Source organism: Thamnophis sirtalis, unplaced genomic scaffold (genome assembly GCF_051295495.1).
Source record: "Thamnophis sirtalis isolate CommonGarterSnake01/CBP01778 unplaced genomic scaffold, rThaSir2_p1.2 scaffold_15, whole genome shotgun sequence".
NCBI lineage: Eukaryota > Metazoa > Chordata > Lepidosauria > Squamata > Natricidae > Thamnophis > Thamnophis sirtalis.
Window position 1 is genome coordinate 15,297,406 of NW_028261395.1, and position 21,296 is coordinate 15,318,701.

A 21,296-nucleotide genomic window follows, 5' to 3' on the forward strand; every position below is an offset into this window, starting at 1 on the left:
CTCTTCAAAAGCTGTTTTTCCTTACAGAACAGGGAATGTGTTCTGGAACAGAAAGAGCCGGACTTGGAGTGTCTTGGTGAATATATGGGCATATCTGGGAATAGTTTACTGTGGTTGCATCCCATGGTGTTCTCCATTTCCCAGGGTGATCTGCAACCATCCAGGTATGGACCCTGCTGAACGCCCCCAATCACCACGAGCCATTTGTGGCCGTGACAAGGTTTATGGTGTTGGGCACCATAACCTTACAAAAAGAGGAGTATGGTATGTGAGATGTGGCTCCCGCTGCTTTTCTACAAAAGATTAGTAAAGGGTGGTGTTCAACAACATAGCAGAGCTCTTGAACTGTTTTAAGTGGCTGAGAGTGGCAAGAGAAGAGAAATCTACAATGTAAACAGGAGGAGGGGGTGAAGGAAGAGCCAGGCATTTCCAATCCATTTTGAAAGAACTTTACTTAAAAGAAGCCATCAAACCTTGGTCTATATACACTCTAGAAACAGACTTAAAGCAATTGTTTCCCAAACTTTCTTAAAACATGCACTCCAACCTTTATGTCTATTAAGGATTGTCGAAAATTACCAGATCAGGTTTTCAGCTCAGCATCCAGAAAACTCTGTTAAAGAACACTATGGGGTGATAAACATGTCAGTAAAAGGAAAGTGGTGCCCTTGACACACCTGCTGGTTTTGTGTATGCACTGTGAGCGCAACGTTCGTCTCCCTTGCGCCAAAGTATTTCCTACCTACCTTGAATGCTGGCTCCCGGTGCTCTGCTGAGGCCGGGCTATGGGTAGGAGCTTTTAGAAACATCCGTGTGACACGCAGAAGTCAGTTTTTCAGCACACACATTTATTACAGTCAAATCAAGCAATGGTCTCGATGTACAAACTGAGCGAAAGTGAACATGCTTATGAAGACGAGATCTTCCTCTTGGCAGATAACATGGCCCTTTTCACCAGCTGCTGCTCAAGAACCAGGCCATAGCCGTGAGAACTGGTGGTCTTGAGTATGGGGGTGGCTGGGTGTCCGCTAGGTACTGCAATGGTGAAGGGGGTCAGGTCTGATTGCACTGCATGAGTGGAGGCTCTGTCCTGCGCTCAGAGGGACTGCTGCTGCATGGAGCCCCTCATGTGCTCCCAGTTGTTATAGAGCGCGTAGAGACCTGTGAGCATGAGTCCTGCAATGCCACCTCTGGCTATCCCACGCAATCCACCTGTGAGGATATGAAGCAACAGTAAATACAGACATGTCAGCAGCCAGCGTTGAGCAGTGAACTTTCTTCCCCCAAGCAAGGCAAGCACGAGACAGGCAGCAAATAAATTAAAATAATAATAAAGTAAAATATGCAACCAGAGCAAAGGACGTGCAATACGATATATCAGTCAGGTTGAAGCAAGAAGAGGTGGGAAACACAACTGTTTTCACATCAAACATAATTTAAGAATTTGCCCTGTGGGGGCACTTAGGATCTAAAGGGAGGGCACAATAAAAGTGCTTGCCAGAAAAAATGAGCAGCAATGTTGAAGCGACCAGACTGCCAGCAATTAAGGCTAGAAAAGAGCAGCCCCTCATACAGTATGAAAGATTTCCCCCGTTCCTCAATATCCTGAAACCTAAAAAGAATGGAGCACATCAGCAGCCTCCCTGCTGGCCCTCGAATTCGGGCACCTTGAGTTTGCCCTGAAACACATGAAAAGGCAAAACTGAGCCAATGGGCGGGGAATTCCCAGACTTGACTTTCTAACCCTTCTTCTTCCCCTTCTGTCTACCAAGCGATAGGCTTCTGCGGTTCTCCTCCACCCCTGCAATCAGCCTCCTGCTTGGATGAGATAGCAGTAGACTCTCCACCACCACCAGCCTCACAAAGCGAGTGTTTGTCATCACCTCTCGCAAATGCCTACGCCAGCTTTTTTATTTTAAAAAGGGTTTATCCTGACAACTATATCTGGATTTTTCTTCCCTGCTAGTAAGGTCTCTCCGGAACACAGCCCCCTGCGTCTGCAAGCGATATATGCCACTGTGGTCTTGTACACAGGTAGCAGTTAAGAAAAAAAGCAACACCACGACTGGATGGCAACTGTTGGGTTGGTTGTCTCCGTGAGAATGCACAAGTCCTGGTCGATACAAGCATAATAGGTTGTCTTGCTGCAGCTGCTACTCAGATCAGAAGATTTCAAAACTGCAGAGCAGCTCTGTTTGTGTGTGTGTATGTGTGTGTGTGTGTTTTGTCTCCAAAGACTTGTGGACTTCAACTCCCAGAATTCCCCAGCCGGTCATGCTGCAGAGTCTGTTTGTACCCTGCAGGACCAGCAGTCTAATCTTTCTCCGTGTGTGGTGAATATTAACTTTCCTATCTCTTGGAAAGAGCAGGGGCCCACCACAGATAAGTGGATTGACAAGCCACGCCCAGTTATGCAGATGTTATAAAGAAGTGATGATATAAAGTGACCTCTGACTCAACTGTTGAAATGCGCAGAAGCTGTTCACTTTCTGTGGGCCTCCAGCTATGGAGAAGCTGCATGACTCCATTTACACAGGTGTCTCCTTATCCTATGCAATCGGAAGCAGTTTCCTCCCCAAAGGGAAAGTGTGCAATGGGCAGTCCAGCTGATTGGGGAGGGGGGACTGGCATTCTGCTTCCCCCAGTAAAAGAAATTGGGAGAGGCAGGGAAATGGTGCTATCTTGGCCATGGTGTCATCCCTGGGATCTAGACTCCAGGGGATGGGTCTGGGGCCAAAGAGTCCTTCGGGAGCCATTGGGGGTACATCCAAACACTTGGGTGCTAAACAGTCTTGTGATATTCAGAGTGCAAGTCCCACAGTATACAAAGGTTCTGAAACTAGATTCTGAAACGCCAGGACACAATCTGATCCCAAAGTGCCTTTTAAGTGCCAGTCAACTGCCATCAACTTGTCAGTGTGACAAACATGTTGCAAAACATGCTTCAAGAAGAACAAATAAAAAACATACAACACAACTCTATGAAATAACGTCCTCATGTGTCCTGACAAGTATCCGGGTGGCCCTCATTCCCAGGGTAACTTGCTGCCTAGGATTTTACAAGTTCAATGATTGGACAGGCATTTCCCTCAGGTGATGTTAAGCTCCCACTGTTGCTGACTCAAACTTCTAAACAAGAAGCAAGGTGAATACAGAACAACCTTGAGTTAACCCACTCGTTGGGGAATGGGGGAATCCGTTATTCCAGACTGACTGTTAAATGTGGAAGTGTGCCATGTATACCACGCTCTAGGTTGTTTGATCCCGTTACAAAAATTTAAGCATTCTGCATTGTCTTCTGCTACTCCACCTGTGGTCTCTCCATTGCCTCTTGTTTCAAGTGTGCCCTTGAACGAAGTTCTGCTAAGCTGAACAAGGCAATGTCTGTAGTAGCCTAGCTATAAAATTTAAAACACACAATGACTGAACATTTGCCAAAATTTGTAATGTTTCCAAAAAACATCACAAACTCAAAGTATCTTAACAGACATTAGCGCCTTCCCGTTATAAGTCACAGGCAGATACCCTGCACGGAAGAAACAAGTGTTTGCTGCCAAACCTCTGCTGACCGGGTCTGTTTCGCTCAGCACTCGCAATGAAGCCCAGTGCCACACAACTGCATCAGCCGTCTCTGGGACAGAGACTGGCAGAGCCCCAGATGGCCCAGTAATGTGTAACACTGTCAGACACATGGAGTCAGACAGCTGACTCCCACTGGAAAGAAGTCCCCCTTTCCTCCAAAAAAAGAGAGTAAGGTCAGCTTCTTCAGGACATGAAGGAGGTCTTCCATGTGGGGGGGGAGATGCTCTGCCTTGTGTTAAAGAGCCCTCAAAGCAGAGGAAATCCAAGAGTCCCTGTTCATCAGGCAAGGCTTGAAGAGAAAACAGGGCTTCACTGGACTTTACTGGTCAAGTAGTCCTTGATTTAAACAGTTCACATTTAGTGACTGTTCAAAGTTACCTTTTTCATATTTATGACTGCTGCGGGACGTCCATGGTCATGTGATCAAATGCAGATGCTTGGAAACTGACTCATATTTATGATAGTTACGGTGTCCTGGTATCTCGTGAGCCTCTTTTGTGACCGTCTGACGAGCAAAGTCAATGGGAAGGGCGGATTCATTTAACAACCAGGTTACTAACCTAACCACTGCAATGCTTCTCTTAACAATTGTGGCAAGAAAAGTTGTAAAGTGGGGCAAAACTCACTTAACACAAGTCTCACTTAGCAACATAAACTTTGGGCTCGTGTGGCTGTATGTTGACGACTACCTGCATATTATCTTGATATTTAATGTCTATGACACTTTGTTTCAAACAACATATTAAATGGCACTTTGCAGACAAGAGGCCAATTTTTTTATCTAATGGACATCGTTAATGCAAGAAAGGGTGGCCAATATCGGGCGTCACTCTGAGGACAAATAAAACAAAGCTGCCTTTTAAGATTTAAAGTTCACTTTATCTTTAAGCAAATAGAACAAATAGCTTTATTGCATCCAATAATGCCTGACTAAGGCTGAATGGAAGAGGGGGCTGTAAAAGCCGCACTAGGGAGAAGTTCAGGCAAACAAAACTTTTCCCCCACAGCCTTCGGAGCGGCCAAGGCTGTCAAGCCAAGAGTTTCCCTCAGCTGGGAGGGGCTTTCTGGGAAACCTTCACCGGGCAGTCAGCAGGGTCAAAGGTCAGGTGGAGTTTAGCCACCCGTCAAGACTCCCTTATGGAGAGCCAGAGGAAGAATTAAGAACGGTGCCTTGTGCGGTCAATCCTTCTTGTCTAGCTATTGACTTATCCTTGACTTACAACAGTTCATTTAGTGACCGTTCAAAGTTACAACGGCACTGAAAAAAGTGACTTATGACCGCTTTTCACGTTTACCTTTGTAGCATCCCCAGGATCATGGGATCAAAATTCAGGTGCTCGGCAACGACACGCACTTATGACCACTGCAGCCTCTTGGGGATGGGGTGGGGATTGTCACGTGATCCCCTTTTGCAACAAGCAAAGTCCATAGGAATTCACTTAACAACCATGTGACTAATTGAATAACAGCAGCGCTTTGCTTAAGAATCGTAACCTGGGGCAAAACTCAGTTAACCCCTGCCTTGCCTAGCAACAGAACCATGGGGCCCAATTGTGGCCAGAGTGGCTTCGCTGCCTCCCCCCTTCCACCCTACCTGTGCTCTTATATAGCATCCCCGTCATGGTGCCGGCTGCAACTGTGTTGAGGTCATCTTCGGCCCCCCGTGTTTTCTCCACGATGACGCCAAAGGCACTGTAGAGCAATGCTGGAAGGAAACCAGGCGATCCGTCAGGGCAGCCGGGGACACAGCCCCACTTTGTCCCCACCCAATTTCCTCCTCAGGGTGGGCTTGGGGAGAGGGGACGTTTCTTAACCTGGGCAAAACCCAGTTCCCTGCCTGCCCTTCTCAAGGGCCTCGTGGCTGCAGGCTGACCAGCAGGGGCTGCGAAAGGGAAAGAGCTGCCCTCCCCTCCAGAATCTCAGCTCAGATGAGGCCTTCAGGAAGGGCTGCTGTCTTTGTATACAGGAAGTCCTCGACTTAGAGCAGTTCATTTAGGGACTGTTCGAAGTTAAGAACAGCATAGAAAAAGTGACTTTATGACCGCTTTCCACCACTACGACCATTGTAGCATCCCCGTGGTTAAGCGATCAAAATTCAGATGCTTGCCCGTTGACTCCTATTTAGGACTGTTGCAATGTCCCCGGGGGAGGGTATCACGCGACCCCCTTTTGCAACCTTTTGACAAGCAAAGTCCACGGGGAAGCCGGATTCACTTTACAGGTTACTTGCTTAAATGCAGAGATTCACTTAACAACTGTGACAAGAAAGGTCATAAAATGGGGGCAAAACTCATTTAATAAATGTCTCACTTAGCAACAGAAATCTGGGGCTGAACTGTGGCTGTGAGGACTGCCTGGATTTGATCAACCACCCTGTTCCTGCATGCTTGGCAGCATCACCACCACCACAACCAGCCAAATGTGAAGAAGGGAGGGGTTTCCCATCTTCCCTGGAAGCTCCTCCTCCTGCCCTGTGGCTGGAAGGGAGCAGCTAGAGGAGCCACAGGCACCTCTTTCTTCAGCAATGGAGGGCTGGGCAGATTTCTTCTCCCCTTTCGAACTGGGATCCAATTCAAAAAGGTTTTTTTTTTAAAACCTAGCTCCACCCTCTGAAAGCAAAAACCATGCCAAGCAAAGGCCTTGGAATGCCGATTGCTCACTCGGAAGCCGCTGTTGTTTACCTTCTGAGTCCCTCTGGGAATAGGGCGGCATATAAATACAATAAACCTTATAACCTTATCTTCTCTTTTTAATAGTGGTAGACAATTCAATTTGGCCAGAGGAAAAGAAAAAGAGTGCACTCATCTTGTGCTTGGTCCTTTTGCTGGTGGTGGTGATGCTGGTGGAGGCCCCTCATCCCACCAGATCAGACCCACGGGAGACCGGAACAGTGGGTGTTGCCATCCACTGCTATGATGGTGCATTGGTTGGAAGGCAGCACAGCAGGTTGTCTCTGCCAATTGCTGGCAGTTCAATCCTGACTGGCTGAAGGTTGACTTGGCTTTCCGTCCTTCCCAGGTCAGTAAAATTAGGACCTGGATTGTCAGGAGAGAGATGCTGACTCTATAAAACAGCTTAGAGAGGGCTGTAAAAAAGTGTGGTGCGATATAGAAGTCTAAGCGCTGTTGCTAGTGCTGTCAAGCGAACCCCTCCTCCTGAAATTCATGTTAGACTCAAAGACCCTGTACACACACGTACACAAACCCAGATCCAATGATGGAAGCCCGGAGAGTTGTCTCTTTGTAGCTTTCAGTCTTGAAACAAAACATTTATCAGGCAAATGAGATGGCAAGGTCTGATCTGGGGATGCACAGCAGCCGGTTAGCCGGAGCCGAGTCCTAAAAAGACATTTTCTCATCTTCACCTCTCTCTCCAGTAACCTATCAGCCTGCCGAATGTATGCTATTTGCACAAAAGCAGGTCAGGGCAAAAGATCAGGAACACAGAGAAATGTTGCCCAAGATAAAGCAACACAGCTGTGAAGAGTCTGTTAATGTATCACTGGATCGATTGAATTTTGAACCCAGTCATCTTTGAGCCGAAATCTTAGGGCTTGTTTTCCAGGGTGGCAATCTAGACCTGCCCCGTAGGCAGCGTGTGGGGTGAAGTGAGCAGCACAATAATCAACAGCTTCAATCCATTAATTTGGAGTGAAAGCACTCTTCTGGTGCTTTCTACTTACGGCCATTTGTTTAGTAATTGTTGCTACAGCACTGAAAAATAGGGGCTCAGGACCGTTGCAGCATCCCACAGTCCTGTGGTCAAAATCTAATCACTTGGCAACTGGCCAGGTATTTACAACAGCTGCAGCATCTTTGAGGCCACCTGATCTTCTCACTTGCCATCTTCCCAGCTCGCTTCTGCCAGCAGCAAAGTCAGTGGGGAAAGCCAGAATGGTTGAACAATGGGGTGACTCATTTAATCGTTGAAGAAAAGGCCATAAAATGGGCTGTGACCCATTTAACACGGCCTTGCAATGGAAATACTGATCTCGATTGCAGTCATAAGTCAAAGACTATCTTTATGCCAGTCTGTTGGCTTGTAAGAGCTTCTGGATCCCTCACACAGTTCCAGTTGATCTTAAAGGTTCCTTCTCTTTTAGCCTCCTAGAATTTACCTTTTTTTAAAAAAAACAAACAAACAGTGTTTTGTAGATTTAGTTTGTGAAAGAAGCCTACTTACCTAGAGATCCAAGAGTGTTTGCCCACAATGCTCCTTGCCGTGTCACCATATTTAAAATCCTTCAAGAAAGTAAGAGGGAAGTTTAGTGTGACGCCCAAATAATAGGTCAATTTAACATGGCCTGCCAATACCCTGTCTTATATAACTTGTTTTACATGAGGCAATGGTAATTAAAGGATGAACCAAGCCTTCCCACGAAAAAGAATGGTGTGTTACACAAACATTTCCATGTAATTTTACCATCTAATACCTGGATTAGCAATGGAGCAAAAGTGATTTCCTGCCAACATGTTTATCTAACTTTAAGGCAGTTGGTATTGTCAGTAAATCTGGAACTTTTGTGTAAATCAAATTCGGTACTACCCAATCGATCTGTGGCCAAAAAACTACACTTGCATAATTAGCATTTACTGCAGCACAATCAATACAAACAGCAATTATTTCAACAATAAACAGTTTAAACCAAGTAGCGAATGAACCCTGAATCCTGGAGAATCACAACTAGTATCTCACAAGGCAAATGATCATGTACATGAAAAACAAGGCAGGTTCCTAGTAGATCCTCACTTAAGGATCTCTTTAGCTTCTAATTTTTCAACTGGAGAAAAGCACTGGGCATCCACATGTTACTAACCTCCGCCCCTCCACCTTTCCTCTCTCTCTGTTTCCACCACTGTAAGGACTTGGCCGGTAGAAGACTTTCCTCCCAGTTACTTTATATAATAGGAAAGTATGTGCCAACCATTTTATTGCCAGGTGCTTTTTCTGACAACTTGTCCTCAGTGAATGAGCACAGGCCGAGCCAGTGAGACAGCACAGAATTGCATCATCTATCATCACTCTTCCTGACCAATCGGGGTGCCTGCAGGCCATCCCAAGAGCCTCTTCCTAGGGAAATTCAGTATCTGCATTGTGGTTGGTCTGGGGAGAGCAGATCAGGACCAAGAAGGAATCCCAGCTGGGGCCAGCCTGCCACAAGGCCAAGTCGGTTTGGTGATCTGTTTAGGTCGGGGTGTCCAAACTTTTTGCAAGGAGGGCCAGATTTGGTGAGGTGAAAATGTGTGGGGTCAACCATTCAGCCTGACATTCTTTGAACATTAACATTAAATGCAAATGAATTATTTTATGGAAGACTAAACAAGTAACTCCGACGGGGAGAAGAGGCTGCGGGCTGCTCGAAATTTGAAAACGGACCGCAATTGGCCCACGGGTCGGACTTTGAACATGCCTGGTTGAGGCAGAGCGGGTGATCTGAAAGTGGATAAGCAACTCTGGGATCAGAGGTGGGTTACTTCCTCGTCAGTTTCAGGAAGCAGCTGGTATGATCCTCCCAAGGATGGATGATTTAATATGGTCCGCCTTTGCTGCCGATGGAGCTGGGTGGTTATACTTTGGCTAGGCTGGTTTTACTGTGAAATTCATTTTCCAGACTTTTATTTTTGCGTTGCCAACATCTTCCGGTTCCATGTCTGCATTCTGACTGAGAATCAGTCATAAAATTATAAATTGCAGGGCACTGTATCAATACCATAAACATAGAATTTAAAATACACAATGACTAAACATTTGCTAAAATTTGTAATATCTAGAAAACATTACAAACTCAAAATATCTTGACGTTAGCGCCTTTCCGTTATAAATCAAAGACACATACCCTGCACTGGAGAAACACGTTTGTGTTTGCTTTCAAAACTGTGCTGACTTGGTCTGTTTGCAATGAAGCCCAGTGCCACACAGGCCACATCGGCTGTTTCTGGGACAGAGACAGGGACTGGCAGAGCCCCAGACGGCCCTTTGATCTCCCAGTAGTGTAACACTGTCAGAAACATGGAGTCAGACTCCCACTAGAAAGAAACTCCCCCACACACACAAAAAAAAAAAGAAGAGAGAAAAGTCATCTTCTTCAGGACATGAAGGAGGTCTTCCACTTTTTTTTTGGGGGGGGGGGGGGAATGTTCTACCTTGTGTTAAAGAGCCCTCAAAGCAAGAGTCCCTGAAAGTACATTCTCATACGTGGACAAGAGGGAGATGAATATTTGCAGCAACTGCAGTGCTTTGGATACGGCCTGTTATTTCAGTTTCACCTGCTACCAACGTCACTCGTCATTGTAGCTCACTTGCACATACAGAAAGCCAGTTTGTTGAAACTAAAATCAATAATGCAAACAAGCAAAATAACGGTCTGCTTCCCTTTCAGTTCCTCTCCCATCTTTGCAGTGGAACGGTTAGAAGCCCAAAAAGAAAGCAGGAAGAAACCAGGAATTAAGGAATAACTTTTTAGCTTATTTTTGTCTTCTGGTCAAGCTTCTAACTAATCCCCACCAGGGGAAGGACAACAGATAATAGCCGTTTACTGTCAAAGGAATGGTAAGGAATGGTCCACTTTTTTAACGAGAGCTTGTTTTCTACCTTTATGGTCCTACTGCCAGAACTCAGAATTCAAACAAAAAACATTATGGTTTTATGTGAAATGAACAGGAGTAAAGTCCACATATCCATAATTTCTAAGCTGAGAAAACGAATTTGCAAAGAAATGTTCTGAAATTTTAATATGACCCGGGGCAACAAATTTATACCCATAGGAGACCCCTAGATGTATGACTATTTTACCAAGCCAGGGCATCCATATAAGAGCCTGCTGGTGGAAACGACTTCTTCTTGGCTTAAGGTAGGGTTTCACAAACTTTAGAATGCTACAAGAAGCCCTCCCCTCAATAATGCTGCCAATGGTGATGAAAAAAGGGGCTGTTATTCTTAAACTACCAGGGTTCCACAATGGTGAATTTGGTGCTATGCTCTCTTTCCTGGCTCTATGGGACACCCCTGCCCAAATCAGGGCTTCTTCTCTCCTCACTAGGTCTGCATTGTGAATGTGATTTTTTCCTGCCTTCTCCAAGAGAAGGTCATCTGAAGGGGAGCTACTCTGTACCTGTGTCTCTCCCTCCAGCATCGTTAGAGAGCCCACACTCACTTCACAGTCTGTATCTGTTTCAAAGTATCTCCAGCAGGCCTACCAGATTCTGTAATCGCTTTGTTCCCTGCTGAACTCACAGGAATCGTTTCTTGCCATGGACATGTATACATCCAAACTAGACTGTGTTGTTTCTCCGTCATAGAACATAAGGGGGTATATGCATAATTTTGTATTTATTTATTGTCATTGTAGCTCCATGCAATGAAGTTTCATTTTAATGTATGGCGATTAGTCTCAAAGTGACAACAAAGTTATCCTGAGTCTTCTAAGTCTATCCTTTTGGCCCCCCAGAAATGCTTGCAGAATGAAGCAAGGCTGCAACTCCCCCTCCCCTCTTTTACTGTCTTCCTCACAAAGGCTAATTGACACTTGGCGCCATCTGCTGGTTGAAATGATTCCATTCTCATTTGATCATTTTTAAGTCTAAAATAATCGCCAGAGGCATCTAGTTCCATGATGGTGAATCTATGGCGGCTTGTGCCTCCCAACAGCCAGCTGATTTTCACATCTCTGCACTGCGTGTTGTTTAATCAAAATGCAGTTAAAATACTATACAAGCCATTGAGAATATAACTATATACATCCAACAGGAACAGGAAGTGCCTCACAGGAGTAGATACAAGTAAATCCTAGAGAGGCAGGAAATGCATAACTGAACAATGAAGATGAATGCTAGAGAGGAATAAAGCTGCATACAAGGCAGACATAACACCTGTAACAGCGTACACATGCATGGGGGGGGGAGGGTAGGTGTGTGTGTGGCACTCCCTCCCCCGTGACCGCTGCACCTCATTTTTTGGTCCCAGGAAGCAGGGAGGCCTGCTAGGCCCAAAACGGGGCACGGGATGGGGTAGTGTACATGCATGCGCTGGGTCAAGGGAAGCGCGCACGTGTGTGTTTCACACACACATTGTATTATGGGTGTGGGCACACACATGCGTCCTGTTGTGCACTTTCAGCACGCGAGGACAAAAAGGTTAGCCATCACTGATCTAGTTATTAGTCACACTTTTTGCACTCACCCAAGCAGAAAATGCAAAAATATGCCCTCTAGTCTATTTAAATGCAACTGCTATTCCAAAATAAACTAAGAACAATGGTATGATTACATGGCACCATTTTGACTCGAGTCTTTCGACAAAAGTTTATTAAAAAATAAAGTTATTTCCCAGGTTGTGTAAGTCATCCCTTCGAGCCCTTTTTCTAAATTAAGGGGTTTTTTTGAGCAGAGAGGTTTTTAATGAAATTTTTAATATGTTTATCAAATAATAAATTCACCCCAAATTTAAAACATCTTGGCAGAAAAGGGACAGACTGTTTAGGGAATCATTCATGCGCTTCTTTTACATACAGCTCCAATAATTTTAATTTGCCTCAACCTCCTGGACTTTACTGACACAATCAGGAAACTGGAGCAGAGATTAAGCAAACATGTGACACGCACCCTGATCTCACATCAAGAATAGCTTTGAATTCTCAAAGCAGAGAAAGAAGTAAATGGCCTCTAATGAAATAAAATACTTACTGTACATTCCTAGGTTTGGACCAAGCCATGTTTTGTGTCTCCTTCAAACCTAGTCTCAAGCCATTTAATGCCCCAAAAGCAGCTCCTATTCGGATAAATCAGAACAGAACAGAACAATGTCTAAAACAGAACATTAATCTCATTCTTGTAGTTAAAACCAATAAATTGTTCTCCAACATTACTGTGATATTCAGGGTGGATAAAAATAGTTTTTTTTAAAAAAAAAATAAGATTTTAAAAAATTTAAAATGATTTTTTAAGTTTTATCAAATGTATTGCTTTTGGAGTAAAGATCTATCTAAAGATAGTTTTCTATTTAAGAAATTTTTTAAACTAAATTATTTTAGTTTATTTACTAAGGCTCCATTATCATTACTATTAGTCTTCTCATCGTTCCTATCACCCATCTCCTCCCACTTATGACTGCAGGACTGTAACTTTGTTGCTGGTATCCTTACGATTTATATTGATATTGTTTCCTGATTGCTTATTTGTATCCTATGACAATCATTAAGTGGTGTACCTTATGATTCTTGATGAATGTGTTTTTATGTACATTGAGAGCATCTGCACCAAAGACAAATTCCTTGCATGTACAATCACACTTGGCCAATAAAGAATGCCATATTCTATTCTATTTAGTTTATTCCACATGAAATGGAGCTTAGTTATGTAGCATGAGACTGTATATTCTGCAATATTGGGACTGTTGAGGAGTCAACATCAGGTCAGAGGATGAGCTGCTGCGGGACAGAGATGACAGTTGCTCTTTAAAAATTATGATTTAAATTGATTTGATGTAAATCAAGCCTTTTTATTAGTGATTTAAATCAAATCTACCCTGGTCACATTATAGAAATGGAAATCATGGCAATGTCAGGGAGATCTGAATTAAGGCTTTTCTCAACCCTTTTTGGTTCCACTGTTGAATATTCCTGTCTCTGAAGTGAAGCGTGGAAGGAGTCACAACTGGGTATTAACACGGCCCATTTGCCCGGAGACTGAGGTAGAATTTGAGGCCACTCTCTCTACTCCTCCTCCTGACTCCCTAGATTAACCTCAATCTTCAGCCCAGAAGGAATACTTTTTGCTGGCTGCCCATTTGGTTTCAGAGGATTTGTTGCTTTAAATTTTAGTTTTTCGTTTATTCCATTTGTGCTTCCTCCCACCTCTCTCCCTTGCATCTCTGTTCTAAGTTACCTTTCCCCTTTTGCACAAGCTGGGCTTGCTGTACTAGCAAGGAGCCCCCAAGCCGCTGGGCGGTTACAGGGGAGACTCCAGGCCTCACGCCAGAGAGCGCTGTACCACACAACCCCTGGACTCATCAGAAGGGGCTGCGGAACGCTGCGGAGGCTGCTGAAGGAGAGGCTCAGTCAAAGCCGGCTCGGCATCAGGCCGCATGGTCAGCAGTCGCCATTTTGGACAGCGGCCATCTTGGGACGCACATGGCTGGAGCTCGGACATCGGCGCTCCTGTTTTCAGCTGCCGCAAACACCCAGAGCCACCACCGGGGTCCGGAAAAGATTCTTTGGGCCTGTGCTCCGCCGGTGATTCAGGGAGGGCCTTCGGTTCGGCGGTGGGCTGGCTTCTTCGAGCCGCGGATCAACAATGTAGCTACAGATAGCACCGGTTCGAAGGAGCTCCAAACCACGAGCAGAAACCCAGGCCGGTTTACAGAGTAAGAGAAGGTGGTGAAACAGCAACTGTTAAGTAGGGGCGATGGCGGATGCCCCGAGGAGCGGCCCCTAGATCATCAGGGGATTCCAATTCGGGCAAGGGGACCTCCCGTGGAGCTACCGCAGTAACGAGGGAGAGGTCTATCTCGAAGAAGGCCACCTCAAAGTCGGCTAGGAGGAGAGTGCCTAGCAAGGAGGCCCGTGTTACCAGAGCTGCAGGCAGAAGGATTAGGGAGGAAATTAGCCCTTCCCCATCCAGGTCACGCTCCCCTCTCAGGCCTTCACCTTTGCCAGAGGTCTAACTGGGTTCTCCAGGTTCCCCCCGTGGCTCTGCAAGGGAGGATAGCCCACTATTCCCTCCTCTATCTCCTGCGCAGTCTTCAGAACACTAGGGAGACCCCTTTGAGGGGAGGAGGATTCCCAGGGAGGAGGTAGTTCTGCGCCAGGGGAGTCTGGATCATCCGGATCCAGAGTAGCTCCAACTAACTGCTTGGCACTTGAGCGGGAGCAGCTGAGGGAGGCCCAGTTCTCCGCCTGGGACCATTGAAGCTTCTAGAAGGAAGTCCACCACGCACATCTATGATGCGACCTGGGATTCCTTTGTAACTTGGTGTAGGTCTGCCCGGGTGGATCCGACCACAGGGCTGGAGTTTCTCCAGGATGTTGTGGAGAAAGGTCTGGCCCACAGTACCCTTGGCCACGGTCATTTGTGCCAACCTTTGTCCCAACACCTGGTCATAGAGGTTCCTCAGAGGGGCTGCTAATCTTCGGCCCTTGTGGTCCATTGTTTTCCAACCTGAGACCTTCCCACAGTGCTCCAGGCCCTTATGGAGGCGCCTTTCAAGCCTCTGGAAAGGTAACATTCCAGCTCCTAAGACTCAAGGTGGTTTTCCTGGTAGCCATTACCTCAGCTAAGTGGGTGTCTGAGAACAATGCCTTATCCGCCAGGGCGGACCTGTGCACCTTCTATGAAAACTAGACCCGGCTTTCCTGCCCAAGTGCAACACCCCCTTCCATAGGGCTCAGGAGGTGGTGCTTCCGGACTTCTGCCCAGTACCTTCCAGAGAAAGGGAAAGGTCTTGGCATCACCTGGATGTCCGTAGGGCACTGTGTATTTACCTCAAACGCAGAGTTGCCTTCAGGACGTCAGAGGCGCTTTTTGTCTCCTTCCAGATTTCTACCAGAGGGGCAAAGGTATCACCTGCCACTATCAGTAGGTGGATTAGACTAGCTATCACTAAGGCTTATGAGGCCCGTGCGATCCGGTTCCAGGGGGCAACACTGCACACTCCACAAGGACTGAAGCAATCACTGCGGCTTGGGCCACCCAGGCACCCATTGAGGATATGTGTAGGGCAGCCGCTTAGGCTTTGTCCTCTCTCTTCATTAGGCATTACCGGCTGGATGTCTATGCTTCTGCGGAGGCATCCTTTGGTAGGAAGGTTCTCAAGGGAGTGCTGGACACTTGGGGGGCTCAGGCCCAATGATTCCCTCCCATGGACATCTAGCTTTGGTATGTCCCAGTTGTGACTCCTCCCACGCCTCACTTCGGAGACTGTCAGTTGGTCTTACTGAACTGCATGTCTTGAAGTTGCCGTGGGAGGAGTCACTTCCCGCCCGTTCAGGTGCACTCCCACGCATGGGGGGGGGGGGCTGATTGAGTTAGTTATTGGTCAGTCAGGCTTTTCTGCGACTGGACCATTGGTTAATCTGTGAAGTCAGGAGGAGTAGAGAGAATGGCCTCAAATTCTATCTACGTCTCTGGGCAAATGGGCCGTGTTAATACCCAGTTGTGACTCCTCCCACACCAACTTCGAGACATGCAGTTCAGGTAAGACCAACTGACATTCCCTGCTTTCTGTAATCCAAAACACTATTATTATTCTCAGTCGGGGCTGAATAAAAATTAATAATTTACAGTGACTCCCTAAAATATAATAAAGTATGCTTTGTGAATGTACAGTAAAATAAATAACCTCGCCAAGCAATCTTCAACAGTCTTTAAATTGCTTACAAAACTGCTAAAGCCAAAAAGATAAAATATAAGTATTTATTTTAAAAAATGAGTTGCATGCAGTATAGATAATATGACAGAAATTTTTATCCAGAATTTTTTTTTTGTTCTCTTACATACCATTTTAAGTATTCATTCACATACCGTATTTTTCATAGTATAAGATGCACCCTTTTCCATCAAAAAGGGGCTCCCCAAACCCCGCCCCTTCACTAAAATGGGCTTGCAGAGAGCTCCTAGGGGCTGGGGATGGCAGAAATGAACGGAAAACAGCCCTTTTTTTGCCCCTTCCCCACCTCCCCAGCAGCACTCTATAAGCTAAAGGCTATGCATGCAATTTTTTTGAGAAAAAACAGGCCCGTTTTCATGACAAACGGGGCATTTGTTGCTCATTGGGGGGGCATCCCACAGGAGCACTCTGCAAGCCCCCTAAAGGCTACATGCCTTGGGGGGGGGGGAATGGGTCCATTTTTGCGAAAAATGGACTGTTGGGAGGTTTGCAGAGTGCAAAAACTTTTTTAAAAAATTTACCTCTTCAAAACCTCGGTGCGTCTTATACTCCGAAAAATTCTTCTTGTTCTCTACATTTGTCACTTATGCATTTATTATTTTATTTAATAGGTTATAATAGTTTGGATTGCTTTACCATCCATTCCTCCTCTTGTAACACCACTTTATTTTCCCTTTTTCTCCCTCCCTCCCTTCTCTACTTCCCTTACATTTCTCCTACACTTTCTACCCTCTACCCTCTCTCCTTCTCTTCCTCTCCCTTCCATCCTCCTCTCCTTACCTCTTTCCCCCATCTTCCTTTCATTCTCTCCTCCTCTCTCCCTTTCTTTTCTATTGTTGTAGGTGTCTCTTTCAGATCTCAGTTTATGTTTCCTTGGGATGGTATTTCCATCAACCCAAATATAATTTAGTATCATTTTTTATTCCCTTACCTTTGCTAGTCTATCCTAGTTATGTTTCCCCTCCTTTAAATCTCGCTTTTGAATATATACTTATATATTTAATATTTTCTTTTCTGTTTTCCCCTTCTTCCCCACCTTTTCCATTTAACAGTGCATCGTCTGGGTTCTATATCGTCTCCCTACTTTCTTTTCTAGTTTCCTTTCTCTAGCCAATCATAAAATCTTCCTCATGTCTTGAAGTACTCCAATTCCTCTTTATCCTTTATTTTCATTATCTACTTATTTATCTCTGCACAATCTAATATATTTTTCATTATCTCTTCATCTGTTGGTAGCTTATTTAATTTCCAATTTTGGGCAAATACAATTCTTGCTGCTGTAGTTACATGTATAATTAAATAAGAACCCCTTTTCTTGAATTTCTCTGGGATAATACCTAGTAAATGACAGAAATTTTTAAGGGTTCATTTAGTCTCACAAACTGGGATTTCATCCTTTGATACACACCAAATATAGCAACTCTATCTGCCCAAAGGAAACTTTGAAGAATTGTCTGATTACTTATCTCTCTTTATTCTACCGAATAGAAACATCCATCCAACATTGTGATATAAATAAAAAACGATGACCCACCGGTAATACAACATCCGCCAATTGTAAAGAACGCCAATTCAAATCTTCCCCTGGTTTTACTAGCTCCAGTAGGTAAAATGAATTCATCTGTATCCTGAAACAAAAACAATCCTTTCCAGCAATATCTGCATATAAATTCCTTAGTTTCATAAAATGAAGCACATGATAATCTTTTACTCTTAAACTGTTAATTTTCTGTCAACCCAGTAAATAAAATAGAAGGGAAAAGTGTCTACCCATTTTCCCTTTGAATGTTCAAACAGGTATTAGTGAGCCCAACAAAAGCAAACAATTGTATTTCTATAGTACAAATAAATGTTATTTTCTTTAATCCAGCATTCAGTGACAAGCTGTAATATGCTCTTAATCCCATATTAGTTACTATCAACATGGCTGATGTATATAAGCTGTACTAACACTGCTGCATAATATCCTCTGCTTCAGAAATTAAAGCCAACTTATACATGTTCAATTTGTGTATGCTTTCAGACTAGTGCTGACCAGGAGGTTGTCTGCTCAACACACTCTCAGAAAAGCACAATACTGTTAACGCTGGGTGTCAGTTATCTCCAGAACGGAGAAAATGACAGACAGCTAAACACACAGTATCTTTCTCTCCCAGCAGTGTAACACTGTCAAAGACACAGTTCTGACACAGACAGCTGACCACCGCTGGGATTTAGGAACAAAATATATTCAGCTCTGAGATTAGGGCCAGGTTTATAGAAGGGAAGGACTGGAAAAACCCACAGGGAAAAAATATAAGAACCTTTCACTGAGGTTTCTTTCTAAAAAATAAAAATGGATCATGAAAGTGTCTCTAATATTTTCTTTTTAAATGATATAAAGCAGGGAAAAAAACCTGATACTTTTTCAAATTCAAAAAATGGACCCAGCTAACTTTCCATTTGACAGTTGGGGAAAAAGGAAGATATATTACATCCAAATAGAGTGGAAATAAATTTGTACCATAACAACTTAGGTTACACAGGCTTATGTGACTTATTTAAAATCTAAGTTAGTATTATTCATGACAGAGAAACCCATTTGTTTCTTGCTTGACTTCCTCAAATACTTTGTGGGAGAAATGCGTTTTTACCTGGCCAGCCAGATGTTTTCAAGAAGTCCTCTGGTCAGAGGATAAAGAAAACAGTTCCTGACCACAAACAACTGTGTTCACCTGACTGCCAAGTCTTCATGTGCAACGTTTTTAGTTACCTATTTTAATCTTATTCAAAACCACTATACAGCTAGGCCTTCACTTACAACAGTTCATTTAGTGACTGTTCAGTTACATTGGCACTGAAAAAAGAAAACTAGTAAAATGGGGCAAACTCACTTAACAAATGTTTCATTTAGCAACATAAATTTTAAATTTGAGCTCAACTGTGATTGCAACTTGAGGACTACCTCTATTATACATCAAATCATTTACACAATCACACAAAAAGTTAATTCACAAACTACACATCGAGCAATCACGGATGTCTTACCTGTATAAGATATCTGGGGTCAACATTTAAATAGGGGGACAAGGGATTCATTCCAGTCACTGAAAGAAAGAAAAAAAGGTTTCAAATTGGAAAGGTAGTATAAAAAACAGTTCAAAGAAAGAGGGCTACAGGTAATGCTAGACTCAGAACCATTCATTTAGTGACTGTTTGACATTATGACAGCACTAAAAAAGTTACTTACAATCGCACTCTCACAACATCCCAAGGTCGCATGATCAAAAATTGGGCGCTTGGCAACTGGCATGTATTTACAATGGTTGCGCATTCTGGGGTCATGCAATCACCATCTGCCATGATCCCAGCCAGATTCCAACAAGCAGAGTGAATGAGGAAAGTTATATGCACTTAATGACCAGATAATTCAGTTAAGCGTGGCAAGAAAGGTTGTAAAATTAGATGCAATTCACTTAACAACTGCCCTGCTTGGCCCTGAAAATTCTGGTCCCAACTGTGATTGTAAGTTGAGGACTCTCTCTACTCTCTCATAAGTAGAGTGAATTCCTAAGTGTGCTTCAATTTAAATCAGGTCTGAGGGGCAGGAAACACAAGATCAGATTCAAAAGGATCTGCAAGCAGGTTTCCTTTAATAAGAATATCTAAGCATCAATGATCAGCTGTCAGTTAAAAATTTGAACTTATAGGCATGGAAGTTTTTTTTCTGGGCAGTTCTGGGTTTCTACCCTAATTATGTCCTTCCTAATATATAGGATTTGAAAAAAAAAAAAAGCTTATCAGCAAGCTATGTCCCTGAATCTCTGCTTGCCAGCCTTCAATTTTTCTTAACTATTTAGATGAAACCTAACGTCAGGGACACATATTAAGGTACCTCCAGCCAAGGCCGGACAAAATGTCCTAGATTGCATATAAGCTGTATCAAGCAATTCAATCAGCTTTCAATATGTGAAACCTCATTCCCCAGGATTAAGTTAAAGTTTCAAAGAAAGTAATAACTGCCACATTTACAATTTACTATAGTTTATAATTGAACCACGGTGGCAGTAGTTAGAGTGCAGTATTGCAGGCTACTTCTGCTGACTGCCTGCAATTTGGCAGTTCAAACCTCACCAGGCTCAAAGTTGACTCAGCTCTCCATCCTTCCGAGGGGGGTAAAATGAGGACCCGGATTGTTGGGGACAAGAGGCTAACTCTGTAAACCGCTTAGAGAGAGCTGTGAAGTGATATATAAGTCTAAGTGCTATTGCTATTGCACAATGACTGTGCAGGGATGCTAAGTTGCCTTGCTACAGAAGCCTAAAGCTGGACCTATAATATTCCACAAGAACAGCATGGGAACTGAGCAAGTGACTCCATGCCCCACGTACTCTGGATGGGCTCAAACATTTATCATCCCAATTAATCAACAAACGATGGCTGAGGATTTTGGGACTAGTAGCATGACCCAGCTCCGGAAGAAAAGCAGGTGGAGATGCCCTGATTCAGCAGAAAAGCAAGGCCTAGACGAGAGATTCCAAAGGGCTGCTGAGGTTAGCCTGGCAAAAAATAAAGGTAGTCCGAGGGAGACTTTTCCTAAATGACTTCCAGGAAGAGGAAGGTTGGGTTCTGGGAGGCGAAGGGAAGCCAAGCTCCTTCCTTCAGGGAAGACAGGCAAGAGGGGGGGGGGTGAACACGTGCTCTCCGGATGGTGCTTGAACCACTTCTCGATAAAAGGCATCAGGGAGGGATTAACCCTTTCCTCGCTAACGATGATGATGGCGACGAAAACCGAAACCTACAATGTATTGACATCGCTGTACCCGGAGACGCCGGAGTGGAAGAAAAAGAACTGAAAAAGATCCCTCCATGACACAACCGCCTCCCCACCTCCCCACAAGTCCTCTTCGTCCCGGCCCCGTCCTCCCGGCCCCGTCCTCCCAGCCGCACCACGTGCTGCTGCGGCTGGTTCCGCTCAGCAGGAGACGGAGCCCCCCGCCCTTTCCCAACCGCCCAGCCTCCATTGGACTCCCGGCCTCTTTCCCGCTCCCTCCCAAGCCCCCACCCCACACCTAGCCCCCTCCCAATCCCCCTCCGAGGGAAGCGGCTGGGGTCTCTTACAAGGGACGCCGGCCAGGTCGGCGTGGGAATAGCCCGGCCCCGCCACTCCTCCAGCGCCGAAGAGGCCGGCGAATCCGGACCCCTTCGAGTTCCCCGCGCCTCCTTCCATGCTGGCGGCGATGGCGGAGGCCTCAGGCCGCCCTTCGCTCCTTCTCCTCGCGTTGCTCTCGGCGCCGCCCCTTCCGCTCCTGGAACCGGAAGCTCCCCTTCGGCGCGCGGACGACCTCTAAGCG

The 21,296-nt window shown here is 45.0% G+C and overlaps 1 protein-coding gene and 1 non-coding gene across 3 annotated transcripts; both read right to left on the bottom strand.

Moving 5' to 3' along the window:
• Positions 1 to 433: 433 nt before the first annotated feature.
• Positions 434 to 21,266, bottom strand: LOC148042502 (mitochondrial import inner membrane translocase subunit Tim23). 2 transcript variants are annotated; one of them, XM_087702052.1, is made up of 7 exons: positions 21,064 to 21,266; positions 18,991 to 19,049; positions 17,498 to 17,591; positions 12,264 to 12,348; positions 7,765 to 7,823; positions 5,177 to 5,287; positions 434 to 1,212 (listed from the first exon to the last, which is right to left on the bottom strand). In XM_087702052.1, exons 1-7 carry the CDS (start codon positions 21,170 to 21,172, stop codon positions 1,097 to 1,099), a joined length of 633 nt encoding a protein of 210 aa, XP_087558178.1. In that variant the 5' UTR covers positions 21,173 to 21,266; the 3' UTR covers positions 434 to 1,096. The 2 variants fall into 2 exon arrangements, with proteins under 2 accessions (XP_087558178.1, XP_087558180.1); XM_087702054.1 differs by lacking the exon at positions 5,177 to 5,287 and having other exon boundaries at positions 21,064 to 21,264.
• LOC148042503 (small nucleolar RNA SNORA74) lies at positions 17,972 to 18,174 on the bottom strand. The gene has a single exon (XR_015695189.1). It is a non-coding gene; the product is annotated as a small nucleolar RNA SNORA74 (small nucleolar RNA).
• Positions 21,267 to 21,296: the final 30 nt, after the last annotated feature.